The sequence below is a fragment of the Podarcis cretensis genome (genome assembly GCF_951804945.1).
Source record: "Podarcis cretensis genome assembly, chromosome: Z".
Classification (NCBI taxonomy): Eukaryota; Metazoa; Chordata; class Lepidosauria; order Squamata; family Lacertidae; genus Podarcis; species Podarcis cretensis.
Genome location: NC_137184.1, coordinates 12,344,031 through 12,363,519, shown reverse-complemented (window position 1 = coordinate 12,363,519; position 19,489 = coordinate 12,344,031). Strand labels below are relative to the sequence as shown.

The following is a 19,489-nucleotide window of genomic DNA, read 5'->3' as shown; positions in this document are numbered from 1 at the left end:
GCTTGGTTGTAACGAAACCTCTGTTTACAGGAACCATTAAACAGATCAACAGGAAACCCAACTGTTTTGTGTTGATCATTTTAATGGAAAAAACATCAAAACTTACTGTCCCTGGGGTTTGCCAACACCACTCCAGAGCCCCTCCTGAACAGCACGGATGGGGTGCTGCTGTGCAACGGGGTGGATGATAGACCACAGCATCCCCTGTCTGTCTCTTTGGCCCAGCACCAGATGCAGATCTCCTAAGCCCATTCTAAGATCAATAGGTTTTCTGGTAAAGGAGATAGTATTTTTATAGACAATAGCAACACCTCCTCTTTGTCCTCCTCTGCCCAAGTCTAGTCTAGCGCTGTAACAAGTACCCAGATGGACATGGCTGAGTTAGGTCAGGCCCACCCAACTCACCCATCCAAGTCTTGATAATGTGTACCACATCTGCCCTTTTATCCACTACCAGTTTGTGGGTGAGCATGATCTTATTGTGGACTGACTTGGCATTCAATAACAGCACCATTGGACCAGAGGGCTAAGAAGTAAGCTACCAGCAACTTCCAGATGGGTGAAACGGCAGACAAGAGCCTCTGCCCCAGTTGTGTGGAAACAGGAGAGGAGTCTCAATGGAGCTAGCAGTGGGAAGGACACTAGAACTCAAAGATATCCAATGAAGCTGAATGTTGGAAGATTCAGGACAAATAAAAGGAAGTGTTTCTACACCACATGGTTAAACTATGGAACTCACTCCTGCAGGAGGCAACAATGGCCACCAATTTGGATGGCTTTGAAAGAGTATTAGAGAAGTTCATGGGAGGATAAGACCATTGATTTCTACTAGCCATGAAGGCTATGCTGTTTCTTGATGGTCAGAGGCAGTAAATGCTTCTGAATAAAAAGGTAAAGGTAAAGGACCCCTGGACAGTTAAGTCCAGCTAAAGGTGACTATGGGGTTGCGGCGCTCACCTCGCTTTCAGGCCAAGGAAGCCGGCGTTTGTCCACAGACAGCTTTCCGTGTCATGTGACCAGCAGGACTAAACCGCTTTTGGTGCAACAGAACACCGGGCTGGAAATCAGAGCGTATGGAAATGCCGTTTACCTTCCCACTGCAGCGGTATACCTATTTATCTACTTGCACTGGTGTGCTTTTGAACTGCTAGGTTGGCAAAAGCTGGGACAGAGCAACGGGAGCTCACCCCGTCGCGGGGATTTGAATTGCCAACCTTCTGATCAGCAACCTTCTGCATACCAGTTGCTGGAAGCCACATGAGGGGCGAGTGCTTCTAGCAGGGCTCTTATTATCTCATTAAGGATGGAATATTCCTTCAATCCAGTGCAAGTCCTACTGCTACATTTATTTTAAAAAAACATTTTAAATATTCATATTGGGTTATCCTTGATACAGACAGCTTAAAATAAATGATATGTATCTGTATTGTGCATTAATAAACAAATGCCTACCTCCCCCCTCTCCAATATTCCCTCACCAACTCCCCTTCCCGCCCTTCTCCTGTCAAACTTTCAGGAGCTGCCTGCAAATAGTGTCCTGCTCATCTACCTGTCAGCCACTGGCGTGTTTCCTTCAGGTCGTTCGGATAGTGAAGGTACAAATAAAGGAATGCTCCCTGTCATGAGCAGGGCCTGAATTCTCTTTATGATCCACAATCTGATGGGGGAAGCCTCCAAATGCTTTTTCTCTTGGAGAATAAGCTGTGGGCTGGCATTGCCTTTGCTGGGCATGGCTGCCCAACAGGAAGTGGCATTTGGATTTTCTTCTCATGTCTACCTTTGTGCCACACCTTAAGATTTTTCAGGTGTTGGAAGCGTTAGCACCCAGTTCAGGTGCTTTACTGGGCTGGAAGATCTTCTTTGTGTGGTGAAGAAGTGGGGTGTGCGGACCCCTATGCCATGCACACTGCGTGATGCCCAGCAGATGTGTATCCCATACGTCTCCATTACTTTCTCTCTCACCTTTTTCTCCAAAGAGCTCAAGGTGGTTTACATGATTCTCCCTCTCATCATTTTATCCTCACAGCAACCCTGTGAGGTAGGTTAAGCTTAGTGGGGATTTGAGCCCTGGCCTCCCAGGTCCTAGTCTGACAAACGCTCCAGCCACTACACTACACTGGTTCTCCTTTCATGCCCCAGGGAGAAAAGAGTGGACAACAAAGACATTTTTCAGCCTGAGGGCCACAGTCCCTTCTTTGAAGGCTTTGAGGGGCCACATGCCATTGGTGGGTGGAACAATGATTGTGAATTTTTACCTTTGTGCAGTAGGCTAGTTTCTATGTACAAACGATACACACAAACACCCAGCCTCCATCCACACAAGCAAGAGGCATTATCAGAGTTTTAAGGACACATTCCAGCCAGCCAAAACCATTCACAGTGTGAAGCAGAGCCAGTGAGGGTTATGGCCTAGAGAGAGGGAGAAAGTCTTAAGGGCCAGATAAAGAGCCCTGGAGGGTTCCCCACCTCTGCTGTCCAACCAGCTCTTAAAAGTGTTACAAGGCTCCATATGGAGCACATCACAGTACTGGGGAGTGGCGTGTGCTTGATCTTCACTACACGAAGATGATAACCAGCCTTGTAAGTGTTTGGTAAATGGTGCCTCCTGAATGCTTCTGGGGCTCATTGTCCCTTTTATTTAAAAAACAAAACAAAGCAGTATGAACACAAAGCCGTGTTGATAGTACTCAAGTGCAGCCAAAGGATGACTGCTGGGGGAGGGGGGGCGTGCTGTAGAGATGGTGGATATTTCCTCACAATTCAAGCCCTTGTCATGACTTTGGTAATTTCCCTCCACCCCACCTCCACCTCCACCCCACCTATCCGACCCGGAAGAATATTGGGATGCAGCTGCCATCTGTGCTTTGTTTGTTGTTTTGTTTTTTAAGACAACTCCCCACCCCCCTCAAAAAATACAATCATGAAGATGATCCATTCCAAAAATTGGCTGAAGCTGAATGAATGGATCATACAAAGTGAAAGAATTTGGTTCTCATGGTACCATGTTTGCATTCAACAACAACAAAAATTCCTCCTAGTAGATGTCGTAGTATATCTGCTCCATTCACTTAAAAGACTTGCATTCCTTTATAAAATGCATGCTTGTTTCATCTTTCCTTGCATGATTCATAAACCTTTCCAGATACTTATATTTAAAAAAACCCCACAAAAACACCTGTAACAAAAAGTTTACAGGGTCTTTTTTGCTGTGTACTTTGGTGCTAAATCTTTGTCCTCTCGCTTGACTGTGGTTTTTGTGGGTGGGTGGGTCTTATGCCTGCTGCATGAGCTTTTGTTGTTCCCAACATACGGTAGGACAAATGTCCATCTCCACCCTTTATAGAGCTTTCTAGATTTTCTGTTAACGCTTCTGGCTCAAAGTGGGAGGTGAGCCTTGGGGACCATCTGTGCAAAATGTCAACCTCCTCCATTCTGCCCCAGAGATGACATTAATACAGCTGGGACTCTAGAAGGGAAAGAGAGCTGGCCTGACTAAGTCATTGACATGGGGGAAAAGCAGAAGGGGTAAAAACAATTAGGGATAATTTGAGGAAGGGGTAAATTGATAGCTGGTAAGAATAGGTTTGTCCTCTGTAATTGAACAGAGTTTGAGGAATGGGACCTGCCTCTTGAGGTACAACAAGGCAGATAATCTTAGAGCGCTTGAACCATGGGAGGATGGAGTATCAGACAAAGAGAAAGGGAGGATAGGTCTAAGGAAAATAGAAGGAGGATGGGCTCTGCCTCACCCATGAAACTGCCCTGTAATCGTCTGAGCTCAGTAAGGCAAAGTTGCAATGGCAATATTCCTGATACTTGCTTTTGCACAACAAATTATTATTATTTAATCGATGTTTCCTTTTGTTAGCTGCTTTGGTCTTTCCTTGGGAAGGTAAAACTGGTTATTAATCAGCAAGTGAAATTTGGGAAGTAAATGAAGAACCAGGATTGTTGTCTCAGCCCTTCCAATTGTAAAAGGTAAAGGTAAAGGTACCCCTGCCCGTCCGGGCCAGTCTTGCCAGACTCTAGGGTTGTGCGCTCATCTCACTCTATAGGCCGGGAGCCAGCGCTGTCCGCAGACACTTCCGGGTCACGTGGCCAGCGTGACATCGCTGCTCTGGCCAGAGCCAGAGCCAGAGCCGCACACGGAACGCCGTTTACCTTCCCGCTGGTAAGCGGTCCCTATTTATCTACTTGCACCCGGAGGTGCGGAGTACACCCCGCCGCAGGGATTCGAACCGCCGACCTTTCGATCGGCAAGCCCTAGGCGCTGAGGCTTTAACCCACAGCGCCACCTGCGTCCCCTTCCAATTGTACCCATGTACAAAAGTCAGCCAAAGATGATCCTTGTCAATCCATGTGGCCAACACAGCCCAATGTGGCATTGCTGAATTCAGCCTTGTAATGATAATTTTAAAAATATTGGACTTGCACATAGCTACCTGCAGTCCACATGATTGGCTTTCTGAGCTGAACGTACTGGGAAGGGCAAACAGTATCACTTGTTCCCTAGAATGTTACAGCTTCAGGAGCATGGAAAGCAGCATTTGAGGGAGGCACCATCTGCATTGTATCTTTAAAGCAGTACCATACCACTTTAATAACTCATGGCTTCCCCCCAAGCATCCTGGGAGCTGCAATTTATTAAAGGTTGTGAGACTTGCTAGGAGACACCCCCCCCCCCATTCTGCGCACAGAACTTCCATTCCCAGAGTACCCCAGGTAGAGGGAACTGTTAAACCACTCTGGGAATGGTAGCTTTGTGAGGGGAATAGGGGGTCTCCTAACAAGTCTCACCACCTTAACAAACGGCAGTTCCCAGAATCCTTTGGGGGAGCCGTGAGTGTTTAAAGTGGTTTGATGCTGCTTTAAATGTATAGTGCTAATGGAGCCTGATTCTAAAGACCGCATATGACACCTGTCAAGTTTGCTATGTGAAATGAGTAACTGCGTCTCCAGGAGAAGGAATAAAATCTTAGGGCCAAACTAGACAAATTATACTGTCTCCACTGGGAAGAGATGGTTAAGCGCAAAGACATTTGGAAAATCTCATTGTCTTGTTGTGGAAAATGCTTGAATTCCCACTAGGCAGTTGTGAATCTGGTAGTGAAGCATGTTGTGTAAGTGGCTGTTGCCCAGAGTTGGGTCAAAAAACCAGCTTTTCCTTTTTTAAGCTTCCCTTGGCATTCTCCTATCAGCGTGTTCTCTCTCTCTCTCTCTCTCTCTCTCTCTCTCTCTCTCTCTCTCTCACTATGCTGGTGGCTGGTATCCACAGCAAATCTGGAAAGGTTCTTCCTGACCTACTAACGTGAAAGGATGGATTTCTAGTTCTTGGTTGTATTGATTTTGATTGTGGTCTGTGGGTTTAAACATGGTGTATATTGATCCTTCCTGTATATATGTGAAATAAACACGGTTTTAGTTAGAGAGGTCTCTAATGAAAAGGGCACAATACTTTTGGCCCTACACAATCTAAAACAGGGATAGTCAGCTGGCAGCCCTCAATTCCACCTATGGCAGCTGTACCAAATTCTAATCAAGATCATAGTAAGTTATATTGGGACGAAGTGAATCTTTGTTGTGTTTTGAATTCATAGGCTAAAATGAATCAAAAGCTAAAGGACATATTGTATTGTCAAGATGGGGGGCAGACATTGGCCAAGTGAACTTCCAAACCCATAATCCATTAGTAATCTGCAAGCTCTCCCAGATTCTCCTCTTTCATCCAAATGGGGGCTGCTGTCCATATCCCGTGTTTGTTTCATTGCCAATACCTTGCTGTGTAGCTGCTGTTCATTCTGGCCTCCTGTTTGCATTTTCTGCAGGTCCCTATGATTTTGGGGGTGTCCTGACAAACAGCAACCGGGACATCATAAATGGGGATGGCATCCACAAGCGGAACCAGTCGTACAAAGAGATGCACTGGTGAGTACCATGTACCTGGAAGAGCAGGTGGCAGGAGCCCTCAGCCCTTGGAATTTAATTACAGGACTTTTGCTGCCCCATGGTTTCAGCATTTGTACCGGCTTCTTCCAGCTGGCATTTTGAGGCTGATGCTTCTCCCACAACTCATACACATTTCCTATAAAGCCCTAACCTCAAGGGCAGGGTTTGGGGGGGGTATTTTTCAACCTGTGCATCACATTCCTTCAATAGTAACATTTTTGGGTGGCTGCATGCTGGTGGTGAGTGGGCCCAAAGGCAGCAGGGGGAGCAGTGGAGGTTACACCTTCGTGCTGTAGGCACACACCTACATCTCTCCACCCAGGCAAGCAAGAAGCATTATCCAGCAGGCTCTTCTTATGTTCTTGTGACCATGACATCAGGCCTCTCTGTTTAAACTGGTGGGTGGAGGGTCCTGTTTAGGTTTGCTTAGTTTCCTTTAAGCGCTTTTATAAATAAGTACAGTAAATGGAAGGTTGTGATGGGGGGTGAGGAGACCCCTGGAATGATGTTATGTTACTAAGGAAACAACAATCTCTTCCCAGGTTCCAAGCGTACTTTTGAACCATTTCTGTTCTCTTTTTTAGTCTACACCCTGGTGATCTCTATCCTTTCACGAGGAAGCCTCTGTTTATCATAGTGGACTCCTCTAACAGCGTTGCCTACAAGGTAACAACTTTTCTCCACCATAATCACCACCATTATTTATTTATATGCCTCCTTTCCGTAGTTAAGGTATGCTCTAGATGGCTTCACATAATTCACATAATTCGCTCTAGTAGGTACAAAAATGCAGCCAAATTAAAAATCTTAAATGATAAAAAATGAAAACCTCTCTGTAAGTATACAGCAAAATTTAACAATTGTTACGTAGATCATAAGATCTGAGAATAAATACTAAGCAATATAACCCCAATAACAGGTAAAAATAATGTATGTCAGAATTAAATCTTGACTCCAGCATTAACTGCTAAACAACACCCCCCATGCCAATAGTTTCTAGACATGCTGGACAGCAGGACTTACTGGCCTCACAAGTCAGATAGTCTCTGGCCTCTCCAGCACCAGCTGCTTTTGCAGCTGGAATTGGGGTGCTGCCCCCCACCCCAGCCCAGCAAAGCAGGGAGGAGGCTCTTACAGGACTCACAGATAAGATGATTTTTAAGATGTCTGTGTTTTGAGTGCTTCTAAAGTCAGCCCCTCTACTTACACCAAAGTAATATTTTTTTTTTAAAAAAAAATGCATTTTACGTGTGTCATTTGTTGTAAATAGAACATTCTTGTAATGTGTATACACAAAATTTATTCAAGGAAACAAAGCAAAAAATGAAACATTTTTTAAAAAAACTTAACACCTTGATAGTAGTGAGTAACTGACTTTTATAAAACACTAAAATGTCCTTTATGTGAAATACCCAACACATTTCGGATTTGGTACTGAGCTTACTTCTGAGATTTAAAGCACAATTGCAACTGTGCATGTTCCTGGCCTTTTTAGAGTTCTCTAAGGTGGTGTGATGTGTTAACCCATGGATAACTGCAGCCCCTTTGGTGAAACATAGCAATGTTAATGTGCCAGCAGCTGTTCTGTAATTTCCTTCCTTGTTTTGACTATTTCAGTTGTATTTTGCTGTTGCTAATTCTAGTTACCTTATTGCACATAATATATATATATGAGTGTCTATATCGCATGCCCTGGGTAGAGTAGCACAGAGCTGTGTGCTTAATCATCACTTTGACATTGGGAGGGAGAGAAGGGGGGTGACTATTACTCTGATTAGACCCAGCTGCTCTTTAATATGTTAACAAGCTTAGTAGGAATTAACTTAATGAACTTTAGTGGAATTGACACATTTGGAAGAGCGCTTGCTGTCTTTACAAGCTGAGTCCTGGATAGAAACTAGAACGATGCTTTCCTTCCTTTCCCCTGCCTAAATTTCCAACTTCCCCCAGCATCTCTTTTCCACCACGCGTTAGAAAATACTCATTTGGCTGGAAAAACTGAGCAGTCATCCGCCTCAAAAAAACATTTGCTTTGTCTCATTAGCTGTTGCATACAGAAAGTTAAATTTCATGTTGGGTTGTCCACATGACATCCCCTGGTATACTGCAAAGACTTCTGTTACTTATTTAGAACATTTGTAGTCCACTCTTCTGCCAAAAAGGCTCCCATAGTGGCTTATGGACAAAAACATGACACACAAGGGGAAAGTGAAAGGGAAGTGAAAGAGGTGGGGCATTAAACTCAGGCATTAATTCTTAATGTTGACATCCTCCTGTCTCTTGAGACATTGGAGGAGTTTGCCTTTGAGGGTGAAGTCAAGCTGTTGGAAGGTTACAGTATCTGCTGTGGCTGTAGAGACTGAGACGGGAAAGACATGTTTTGTTGCATCTGGAGCAGATAAAGGGGTCCAGTTGTGCTGCTGCAGATGTGCCATGGCTCCTTTTTTATCTCTGTGCTTCTCCCAGTGGTCATTCCTCCTCTGGTCACTGCTAGGGATACACAACTTGACTTTCTGCAGGCACCGCAGTCGTCTGCAACTGATTCCCACTCCAAGGGGTTGATGTTGCCAGCCTTCATGTCTCATTTGCAGACATCTTTGAAATGCAGATTTGGTCTGCCAATAGGCCTAGTGCCTGAAACCAGCTCCCCATAGAGCACGTTCTTGGGGATCCTGCCATCTTCCATTCTGTGGACGTGGCCAAAGCAGCATAGATGCCTGAGACAGGAGTGTGAACATGCTGGGAATGTGGATTTGGGAGAGCATGTCTTTGTTTGAAACTTTGTCCTCCCATGTGATAACCAAAGTCTTTCTGACATAGCACATGTGGAAGGCATTGAGGTGTTGCTCCTGGTGGATGTAAGTTGCCCACGTCTCAAAATTACGCAGCAATCCCTTCCACCCAATTCAGTTCTTGCCTTGTTATCCTTAGACTCAAGTTTAAATAATAACTTTAAATACAGAGACTTCATATTTTTTCTGTTATCAGCAGCCCGATTAACAGTAGCTGACAATACTGGAAACCTATTGAAATCCCCATTGAAATCTCGGTAAATAATATTTGGAATGTGGCTCTGTCGGGACACCTTACTCATCATAGAAGGGTAATTAAAGGCATTTCAAAGATAGACACTTTTGGCGAGACTTGGCTTCCATTCTTTTCCTTTATAAATGAGAAAGAAGATACTTTTATTCCACACACAACACAAGAATCTCTGTGGAGAGGATACTTGAATGGACAGTGCATATATAAACGTATTGCCTGTGTACTGCCTATGAAACTTAATAAGAAGGTACCACTGGACAAAGTTACTGTATTTATATGCTGTTCTTGTATTTACGTGAAAACTAATAAAAATATTTGGATATTTTTAAAAAAGAGGGAAGCGTTCACAAAGTTCAGGTATGACTGTTCTGGTGGTGTTGATTCAAGGCCACATTTTCTGCTTTGTACTATGGACCCTTTTTGACTAGAGACGGATCTTGCTCGCCACCAGGGAGTAATCCAGGTTGCAAGCAGCACTGTGGTAGTTCTGAGTGACACAAACACAATTTAGTGCTGATCGCCTGGTGACAGTCAAGTCCCTCTGGTACCAGTGGCCTAACCTTGGGTGTCTCCAGAACACCCTGTGTTTAGCCTTGGCAGAGAAGAACATGTTTGTGATGCAGAGGCGTAGACATATTGCTAGGGAATTTTACCTTTATACTGAACATCCCTCTTTCTTTTGTACGGGGCTCCCAGTAGCCCTCCTCTTCAACCAACCGATTAGGTTTACCTTTCCAGTAGCTTCCTATTGCTGTATGTGTTCTCAAACCAAACTGCTGAGATCTCTCTCTTTCTCTCGCTCCTCTTCCAGAATTTCACAAACTTATTCGGACAACCACTGGTGTGCCTACTTTCACCAACAGCATATCCAAAAGCGTTGCAAGGTATGAAGGTGTTTTTCGTCTGTAACAGGAGTTGAGGTGTTGCATTGTGTTCCTGTATTTTACAGCAACAACAAAAGTCAGTGGAAAGGGCGTATTAGCTTCCCAGCTTAAAAAGCTGCAGTGACACCTCCCCATCTCCCGACCTTCATTTGATCCCCTGAACCACAGTGAGCAGTTCTTTCTTTTTTTGCAAGAACAGGGCATTTGTCGTCTGGAAGTTTACAATAAATATTTCACTAACATACTTGTTGAGCCTTGAAATTGGCTGCCTGTAAGCAAACATGTGTCCTGGATGCTTGGTGAAACTCTGGTGCTTAGTCCTGTTGTTGCTGTTGCATTGTTCATTCCACTGCTTGGTAAACAAAAAGCTCTTAGCCTGTGCCTAGGGATTGATAAGAATGGCACCAGGCACAAGTCTGGGGAGAGCATTCTGCAGGTGGTACTACTGAAAAGTGTTGCCAGCCTCCTCACTTCTCTCAGATGTTCAGGTGGGGCACATAGAAAAGGACTTCAAATGAAGACTGCAGGGACTGGGCTGGTTTGTATGAGGAGAGGCAGTCCCTGAATTATTGTGCTCCTGAGCCTTGTAGGGCTTTAAAGGTCAAGGTGCAATCAGGCTCTTTATTTTCTTGGGGGATAGGACCATAGGCCAGAGGGTTGAGCACTTTCTTTGCATGCACAAAGTTCTAGATTCAATCCCTGGCATCTCTAGGTACGGCTGGGAGAGACTCCAGCCTGACACCCTAGAGAGCTGCTGTCAGTCGATGTCTACAGTACCAATCTAGATGGACCAGTAAGGACCCCTCTGCACTATACATTTACAGCAGTAGTATATTGCTTCAAACAATCAGTTTCCCCCAAAGAATTCTGGGAACTGTAGTTTGTTATGGGTGCTGACAGTTGCTAGGAGATTCCTATTCATGTCACAAATCTACAATTCCTAAAGTTACTGTTTTTATTTATTATATTTATTAGTCACTTTTCATAAAATAAATAAATAAAATGAGTTCCCTGGGAAGAATAATTGTTAAACCACACTGAGAAGTGTATCTCTGTGAGGGGAATAAATCTAACGACTTTAAACACCCTAAGAAACTGCAGTTCCCAAGATGCTTTGGGGGAAGCCATGATTGTTTATAGTGCTGTGATACTGATTTAAATATATAGTGCAAACAGAGCATACGACAGCTCCTTTTCTCCTTAACGTCCGCTGTCCTTTTGCTTCATGCAGATAAAATGTGGGGCAGGGGGGTGGTATTATCTCCTCTTCCTTTGCAGCGGTAACTGTGGTGGGCACTCTCTCTTAGGGTTTCTTCCTTGCCTGGACTAACGTTAACGGAAGTCTTTTTGGAGTGCCTTGTAATCTAATTAGGGAGCGAAATATTTGATCAATTCGAAAGCTCTCTATTAACTTTCCAACCCATTTTTCCAGTCCCCATAACTGTAAGTGGTTCTCTGGTGTGTCGCTCTCTGAGAGAGCAGCCCCTTTACTGCTACTGGTTCCCAGCATGAAGTCCAGTCTGGTGACATAATTTGTGACACAGGAAGGTGGTGGTCAGCAATGAATGCATGAAAGGAGCTGGAGACTTCACCCTTTGGCCTTGCTGAGGTAAGTTCTATTATGTGCCAAGAGGTTTTGAGTAAAAATAAATAATTATTGTTCCTGTGAAAAGAACACTAAATGAGGCTGAGTACACATCATACATTTTTTTAAAAACAACAACAACATTAAATCTCCCCCCAAAAGAAACCTGGGAACTGTAGTTCGTTGTGGGTACTTGAAATTGTAGCCCCTGGATTCTTTTTCTTTCTTTTTTCCCAGAGAAGGGTGTGCTTTAAATGTATAATATGTACATAGCCTCAGTCAAAGGAATGATGAAAATAATAGAACTTACCCTTTTTCAAGCAGAAAACACCTACCAACTGGTGAATGTCTCCAGCGGGAGAGGGGAGGAAGATCGTATCTTGTTTAGTGTAATGTTCCTGCTGATCAAAACCTTAAATCTCTCCTTTTTCTCATTTTACTTAGTTGTACAAATTTGAAACAGAGCTAAGAGCTAGTCAAGTTTGAAGGATCAGCTTTCATTCTGGTGAATAATTGGGATGGTGATTGCTGGCAAAATAATTCTTCATATGTGTATTTTGGGGATAGGGTTGGGGATAGTTTTTTTCAAGGTATTGTGCTTCCTCTCCCCACTGGGGTAATAGTGCCTCTTTGTATTGGATGACGCTTTGGAGAAACGTTTTGCATTGGGTAACAGATAATCAAATAATACAGCTATCAGTGGGTACATCATAATTAGGAAACACTTCTTGATCGCCACAGCCAGGGTGTCTGCAGTGCTCAGTAGGATAGAATAGAAATGGGGAACCTTTTTGCAGCCCAAGCACCACATTCCCTTCTGAGAAATCTTCTAGGATCCATATGCCAGTGGTGGGCAGGGCAACAAATATAAACTTTACCTTTGTACAGCAGAACATTTTCCTCACATACTCACACACGCCCCTTCTTTTTCCTCCATCCATACAAGCAAAAGGTGGTCTCAGAAATCAAGGGCATATTCCAGCAAGGCATACTGAGATGCGAAGCAGGGTCACTGAGGGTTGTGACTTAGGGAGATTTCCCTAAGCCAGGTATATTTGGCTCCTGGGCCTAAGGTTCCATATCTTTGGATAGACAGATTTCTGCTGGTATCTTACAGAATGATAGTTCACATCATAGAATGGCTTTTGGTCCCCCACCCCCCTTCCATTTGTCAACAGTCGAAGCCTGAACACCTTTCGGCAGTGTAAAATCTACCATATTTTTCGCCCTATAGGACGCACTTTTTCCCCTCCAAAAATGAAGGGGAAATGTGTGTGCGTCCTATGGGGCAAATGCAGGCTTTCGCTGAAGCCTGGAGAGCGAGAGAGGTCGGCGCGCACCGACCCCTCTTGCTCTGCAGGCTTCGCGGACCTCTCCGCAAGCAGCGGGAGCGCTCCCGCTGCTTGCGGAGAGTTGCCTGCATGCAGAAGCCTGCGCGCGCTGAGCTCAGCACGTCCAGGCTTCGCGGACCTCTCTGCAAGCAGCGGGAGCGCTCCCGCCGCTTGCGGAGAGTTGCCTGCATGCAGAAGCCTGCGCGCGCTGAGCTCAGCGCGTCCAGGCTTCGCGGACCTCTCCGCAAGCAGCGGGAGCCAGCGCTGGGCTCCCACGGCTTGCAGAGAGCTGCCTGTTTGGGGGCTGGGGCGGGGGAAGCTCAGGCCTCGCACCTGGGGGGGGGGGAAATAATTTTTTTCCCTTTATTTCCCCCCCAAAAAACTAGGTGCGCCTTATGGGACGGTGCGTCCTATAGGGCGAAAAATATGGTACCTTGAAATAAATCTGAGGGTTGTAGCCAATCCTACTCAGATTAGGTAAATTGAAATTTATGAGCATCGTTAATTTAGGCATGTTCATTTCAGTGGGTCTTCTCTGAGTACTTCTTTTGATACAACCTTGGATTTATAGGGAACCTTTTAGACCCTTGACATAAATTTGCTGCTCCTCAGTGCTAAGCAAAGTTTGTGGATAGGAGGGCATCTTTGGTGCGTTTATAATAGTGCCTCCCTATTTATGTGTCATGGTAGATGGTGTATGGCTGCTAACAGTGGGCAACCACCTCTCCTGTTTCGTATGCTAAGTGCATTTTGTGTTCATTTCCTTCCAGATCAGTCTCAGCGAGGCAGCCTCTTCACCTTCTTCCTGAACAATCCTTTAATGGCATTCCTATTTGTCTCTGGATTATCAAGCATGCGCAAAGGATTGTGGGACAAGTGTCATGATTACCTTCGCAAAATCAACCGGGATATTGCACAATTGCTGACTCATTCCCGTTCCATAGGTATGTACTGTAGGTATGCTTAGACCAAGGGAACCATGCAGCTTAAAATGAACAAAGATGATGAGTTTGTTATTTTTACTATAAAGGGCCGCATCTGAGGTTGTATCACATCTTAGTCCTATTCAGAGTAGACAGATTGATGTTAATGAGTCTGACTAGCATTAGATGCAACTCAGAGTCTCCTTTCCACTCCAGAAATTTAAAAAATAACTTTCTGAATTCAGCTTTTCTTTAAGAGCTGCCTTCTTACTTTCTGCAGATCAGGCCTTTCTCCAGTTTTTTGGAGACGAATTCCTTCGCTTACTTCTAACAAGATTCATCTTTTGCTCAGCTACCATGAGGATGCACAAAATCTTCCGGGTATTTATCTATTATTTATTTTATTAAAAAATCATACTGCTTGAAAATCTCAAAGCAGCATTGAACTCTTCCCTTCTTGTTGTCAAAACAGCTCTTTGATAGATGCTGACTGTGGATTGTATCCAACCAAGCTCTACTTTGAGTAGACCCAGTGAAATCAAAGCAGCCGTCAAGTTTTTAGCAACATTAGGCCCAGTCCTGTAGGAATGCTCTCCCTAAGGAGGCTCAGCAGGCACCTTCAATTTTAACCTTTCAAAATTTGCCATAAACCTTTCTATGCCACCAAGCACAGACAATTAAGAAAACATCTATGATAGTTATGCTGATTATTATATTAAATTTTTACACAGCTTTCTTCATACATGTGTGTCTGTGTGTGTGTTTAAAAAAAATAAGGTAAAATTTAAAATCATGGATCATCAGCATAAATATATCTTGTTTGTCCCTCTCTTCCTCCCAAAGGAGCTCAGGGGTAGCAAACAATAAAACAATAAAAACACCTTTAAAACAATTCCAGATACAAACTGGAAAAAAATCTCTACTTAAAAGGCTTCTTGGAAGAAAGAGGTCTTCAGTAGAAGCTGAAAAGAGGACCACTTAGATATTTTTCATGAAATTGCAATGATTACTGTACTGGAAAATTGAAATTCTATTTTTTCTCTCCTCCTCTTCCCCGCTTCCTATAGCAGGAAACTAGAAATTATCCAGAATCCTACCCCCAGTTGCCAAGGGACGAAACTGTGGAGAATCCACACCTCCAAAAGCATATTTTGGAGTTGGCTTCCATGCTGGATGTTCGAAATGTGTTCCTGGAAACCACGCTTGATGATTATTAAAATGGAAATACACATTCTGGCTTTCTTACTGCAATGGGGTGTTTCCCAGCCACAGATTTTTGAAATGGTGCAGTTTTCTAATGTGAAGATCCACAAAAGGAATTTACTTGATTTTTATTTTTAAACTTAATGATTATTTTTTTAAACAAATGGAATGGCTGTGGGCACGGCTGTTCCATTCTGTATGGGGTCAATTTTATAAACTAATCCCTCCTGCATCTTTTTAAAAAAATTAAAGACTTAAAGGAATCCCTTGGGTTTAAAATTCTGGTTTGTGGTGGTTGAAAACCAGCGACACATCATAAATGAGCCTAAGTATTTAGGGGGGAAATGCTATTGGTCACTTTTCGCCCTTGTATGTGGAAATTCTTTATTTTTGTACGATTTTTAAAAATTTGGAAGCAAAAACAAAACACAAACAAACCAAGAAGAAGACCTCTTCTGTCCCCAAAGATTCTGGATTTGAAATGTGAAACATGGGATCACTCATTGCAAAGCAGCAATAGCAATAATAAAAAGTCTTTCAAAACAAGATATGTATGGCCAACTCAAGAAGGAGCATCACTTTTGAAGGGATCGCAGAAAATGTAGTGTTCCCTACTCCCATAAATCCCCTTATCCAGATGTTAAAGCTATGTTGCATGTTGATTAAGAATGCAGGACTTTTACCCCATCTCAGCCTGTGAAGGAATCGCCTTCTGACATAGGAATCACATCAAGAGACTGGCCCCCATCTCTTTATTGGACCACCCTCCGTGCCTCTTGCAGAGCCATGACGATCTTCCTGCCCTGGGAGGAAGGTCAGAACCAGTCAGTTTTTGGGTTCTGAAACCTCAGAAGGAGACAATCTGCCTTCCTCCGCCACACAATGAAGTATCATTCCTCAGCTTCTGCCCAGAGACTTGTATCTAGGGATGGAAAATGCCAGCCTCTCCCTCTGCACATGAACACATGGCAAGGAACTGCTTCAAACTACCACTGCCACACTTGGACTGTGAATAAACCCTTAACCTGTTTGTGGTGTTCCCCAGATCCAAGAGAGCCACTTTTCTTACCCCCCACTCCTACCCAGTCTTTTGTGGTTTGACAACACAAGTTGATGCTGTGTAGTGGGGGAAAGATCACTGCCTTGCCTCTGTGGCTGAGCTGCTCAAAATAAAACCTTGTTTATAGTTGTGGGAAAGGCACGTCCCTCCCCTCACTGCCTGTGTAAAACATGAATCTTCCCTGGCATAGCTGTGTTTAGATGAGGTGTGGGGGAACATACTGACTTTACATTTGAGCCCTTAAGTATTTATTCTGCCTACAGCAGGTGCAGGGGACCTTTAGCCCACCAGGTGTTGCTGGATACAACTCCCATCAGCCTTGGCAAGCATATGGCCTTTGGCCAAGGATGATGGGAGTTGTAGTCCAGCAGCAATCTAGAGGGCCAGTCTACAGGAATCTGAAGGCTGCTGCCAGAGGGTTTTTGCTGGGGTGTCAAGGGGAGGGGAGCAATGCAAGGGAAGCTAAACTGCCTGAAGGCAGCCTGTCTGTTTTCAACGTATGTTAGGAAGATACTAGTATATAATTATAATTGAATAGGAATGCTGCAGCAGAAGGAAAGGGTTGCTGGGGAAGGGTGCTGCTCTCAAATTGTCCTCAGCACCCAGCTTTTTAAGGCAAGTTGTGGCTCAAGAGGTCTACCCCCACTCCTATACAACCATCCTGGAAAAGACCTCAGTGGGGTTTTTTTGCCCACCAAGGAATATGTTCATCTTTGAGTACAGCAACAGGCTTTGAAAGACTTAGAATGTAAAGAACACATTCCGTTTCATTTGAAAATGGATAGGAAGTCCTGGCAAAATTACACAGCATAGGTTTGTGTGTTAAGTGTCTTCCAGAGGGACCTGGAAGGGCTGCTGATAAAGACTCCTTTGGTGGTCATCTTGCAAATGTTGTGGGGAGTTGTTGGCCAGTACATTCAGGATTAACCCACCAAACACAGCACACATTTCAGGCTTTATTTTTTTAAGCTTATTGAGCATTTTCTGTAATTCTGCAGTTGTGGGGTATCTTTGAGATGTCAAATAGGAAAAACAAGAGTTTTGTTGTTGCAGCTTGGGTTTCATGGAGGCCAAGGAGAGAACAATGGAGTAAGTGTTTCTTTTTCATCTTTTTCTTCCTGAATCTGTTTTGTCCGCATAAAATATTGCTTCCTTCATATCTCTTCCAGCAGGCTGCCATGTACGCCGCTGCCCAAAGTATGATGCAATAGCCAACAAGCTGGGCACAACAGCAGAACTGAGATGCATTCCAGACTCTGAGAAGGCAATGCTTGGGAGGTGTAGCGACAGGTGCCTTAGGTCGGGCAAAAAAAGTGCAATGGGGCATGGGCAAGTAGATACAGAGTTTTTGCAGAGATGTTGTTCTCTTCCCTGCTCCCCAGTGAGCTTGCTTCTAAAATGCATTCACTTTTGACAGGCAATTGGAAAGAACAGTTTAATTGCCAAGTTGTTTCCATCAAGTTAGGTTTGGTAACTGGCACTGCTGCATTTTTTCCCTGGGGTGCTCCCATTTTCCTGATTTTTTAAAAAGTAAAATAACAACAGTGTAGGTAAAAGGTGTTTGTTATATGTATTATATGCACAGTCTGCTAGCTTGTGGAGGGTGCTTCTTGTAAATTGTGTGTGTGTGTGTGTGTGTGTGTGTGTGTGATAGCTTGAGAACCATGTGAATACGGAATTTTTTTTAAAAAAATCTAAGCATAGGTGCTGAGCAGCATTTGTTCTATTGCAAGAGAGCACCGTTGCTCAAGACGGTGGTTTCATGGGTCCATAATTCAGAAGCATAGTTTCAGCAATGTGAATTTCTTATTGGAGGACTTCACTGTCCAAAAACAGATTAGGGACTTGTGTAGGCCTTAAACTCGGGACAAGTATTTCATCTAATTCTTACTGAACTGTGACCTTGTAATGTTTGCAAACCAAAGGTTTGTGATGATGGACACACACTGACGTCCCTGAAACATTCTGGTGCCAATACGTCTCCCTGTACCGCCGATGTACCTCTGAGTAGTCTTTAAATGGCAAATGGGGAAATTTACTAAGAATATGGAACACTTGTGTTCATTTTGGAAGCCAAGGTTTCCATCAAGGAGATTCTTCCTTTTCAAGGTCCAAAGGTTTCTCTGGTCACCTGTGGTGATCATACGTCAGTTTCCACAGTTGGCTCTGACTTACCTTACTCCATGTTGCCTCATTTTAGCTGAAATAGCTTGTGTCCACAAGCTTGGAAATGAGATTTCTGTTTTAGAGTTTGCATTTTGTATTCTGCTCAAGTTTTGCTTTAACTGTAGATTTAGGTTAAAACTGGATCCCAGCCATACATAGTCCAGCATAACAGATATGCAAAGTTCAAATAATTAAAGGACTATATTTTTAAAAGCAAATAAGGACAGATATTACAATTTTGTTTTAAGAATATCCAGTCTACCACATTGATGTAATCTTATCTTGATATTTTCTGCTGCAGCTTTTCTGTAACAAGCCTGATGGTTTGCCTGCAAAGATCTGCAGGCTTGATATAGAATCAAACCAAATTAAGAGTTGAGGAAAGTATTTTCTGGCCCTGTTACGTATAGGACAATCAAACGAATAGTGAGGGACACACTTCACTGTACCAGCTACACAAATACAGGATATTCCCATCATTGTGGCCACAAGGATGTGGCAAGGAATGTTTGCTGAAATCGAAGGCAGGCAACCATTCTCCTTTTCCATACCGCATATTGCTCAAGGAAATGCTCAAGTGATCATGTGGTACTATTTGGGCTGATCTCCACATCAAGCAAAGGGAACAAATCTGCTGGATGAAGACATTATCCATTTTTGAAATTATGCTACTAGCTTTAAATTTAGAAAAATATGATGGAGAGATACTGAAAGACCTTACCAGATGAATTGGTCTTTGTATCCAGATCCCCCCTTTCATATATTCTACAAAAGTACTACATTCTATTTGAACGGCTTCTTTTTTAAAAAACAACCAACAACTTAGATTTAAGTGGATAAGTAAGTCTGGCATTGTAGTTTATGTTTCTATCTGAAATTGGGTAAAGAAAAGTTGGCTTCTCTAATGCCTGCATAAGGCACAGGTTGTAAACAGGAACATATTGTCTCAGTTTTGCTTGTACAATCGACACTCAACTTATGTAGAGATTATGTTGCGGGTATAGCACACAAAGCCAAAATCTTGTATAGTAAACAAAACAACAACCCCCCCCCCACACAACCCATTCCTCCTGTACCTCCAAATGCCATCCCAAGGCCACCTGTACTCTCCCAAGGCTTCTGAAAACTCCCTGCCCCTCTGACCACTCTCTCAAGGTGAGTGCAATGGCAGGTGGGATTGCCAACATATTTTTCCCCAGACACCTGCCTCCTTTATAATTTATTTTTGGGTTTTTTGGCCAAGTGCTTAACTATGTGCATAAGTTGTGAGTCAACTGTTTATTATGTTGGTGCAGTCAACTTTAAAATCCAGAAAGACAAATTAAGGAGTGAAAATGCTTTGTCAG

General features: G+C 43.6%; 1 protein-coding gene across 3 annotated transcripts in view; it reads left to right on the top strand.

Moving 5' to 3' along the window:
* Positions 1 to 19,181, top strand: part of SCAI (suppressor of cancer cell invasion) — an 89,776-nt gene extending 70,595 nt beyond the window's left edge. For all 3 annotated transcript variants that reach the window (XM_079962089.1, XM_079962091.1, XM_079962090.1), the window contains 7 exons: positions 1,517 to 1,595; positions 5,826 to 5,925; positions 6,531 to 6,612; positions 9,803 to 9,875; positions 13,562 to 13,735; positions 13,995 to 14,095; positions 14,782 to 19,181. In XM_079962089.1, the coding sequence (XP_079818215.1) occupies positions 1,517 to 1,595; positions 5,826 to 5,925; positions 6,531 to 6,612; positions 9,803 to 9,875; positions 13,562 to 13,735; positions 13,995 to 14,095; positions 14,782 to 14,931 (759 nt within the window). In that variant the 3' untranslated portion in view covers positions 14,932 to 19,181. The remainder of the gene's footprint in view (positions 1 to 1,516; positions 1,596 to 5,825; positions 5,926 to 6,530; positions 6,613 to 9,802; positions 9,876 to 13,561; positions 13,736 to 13,994; positions 14,096 to 14,781) is intronic.
* Positions 19,182 to 19,489: the final 308 nt, after the last annotated feature.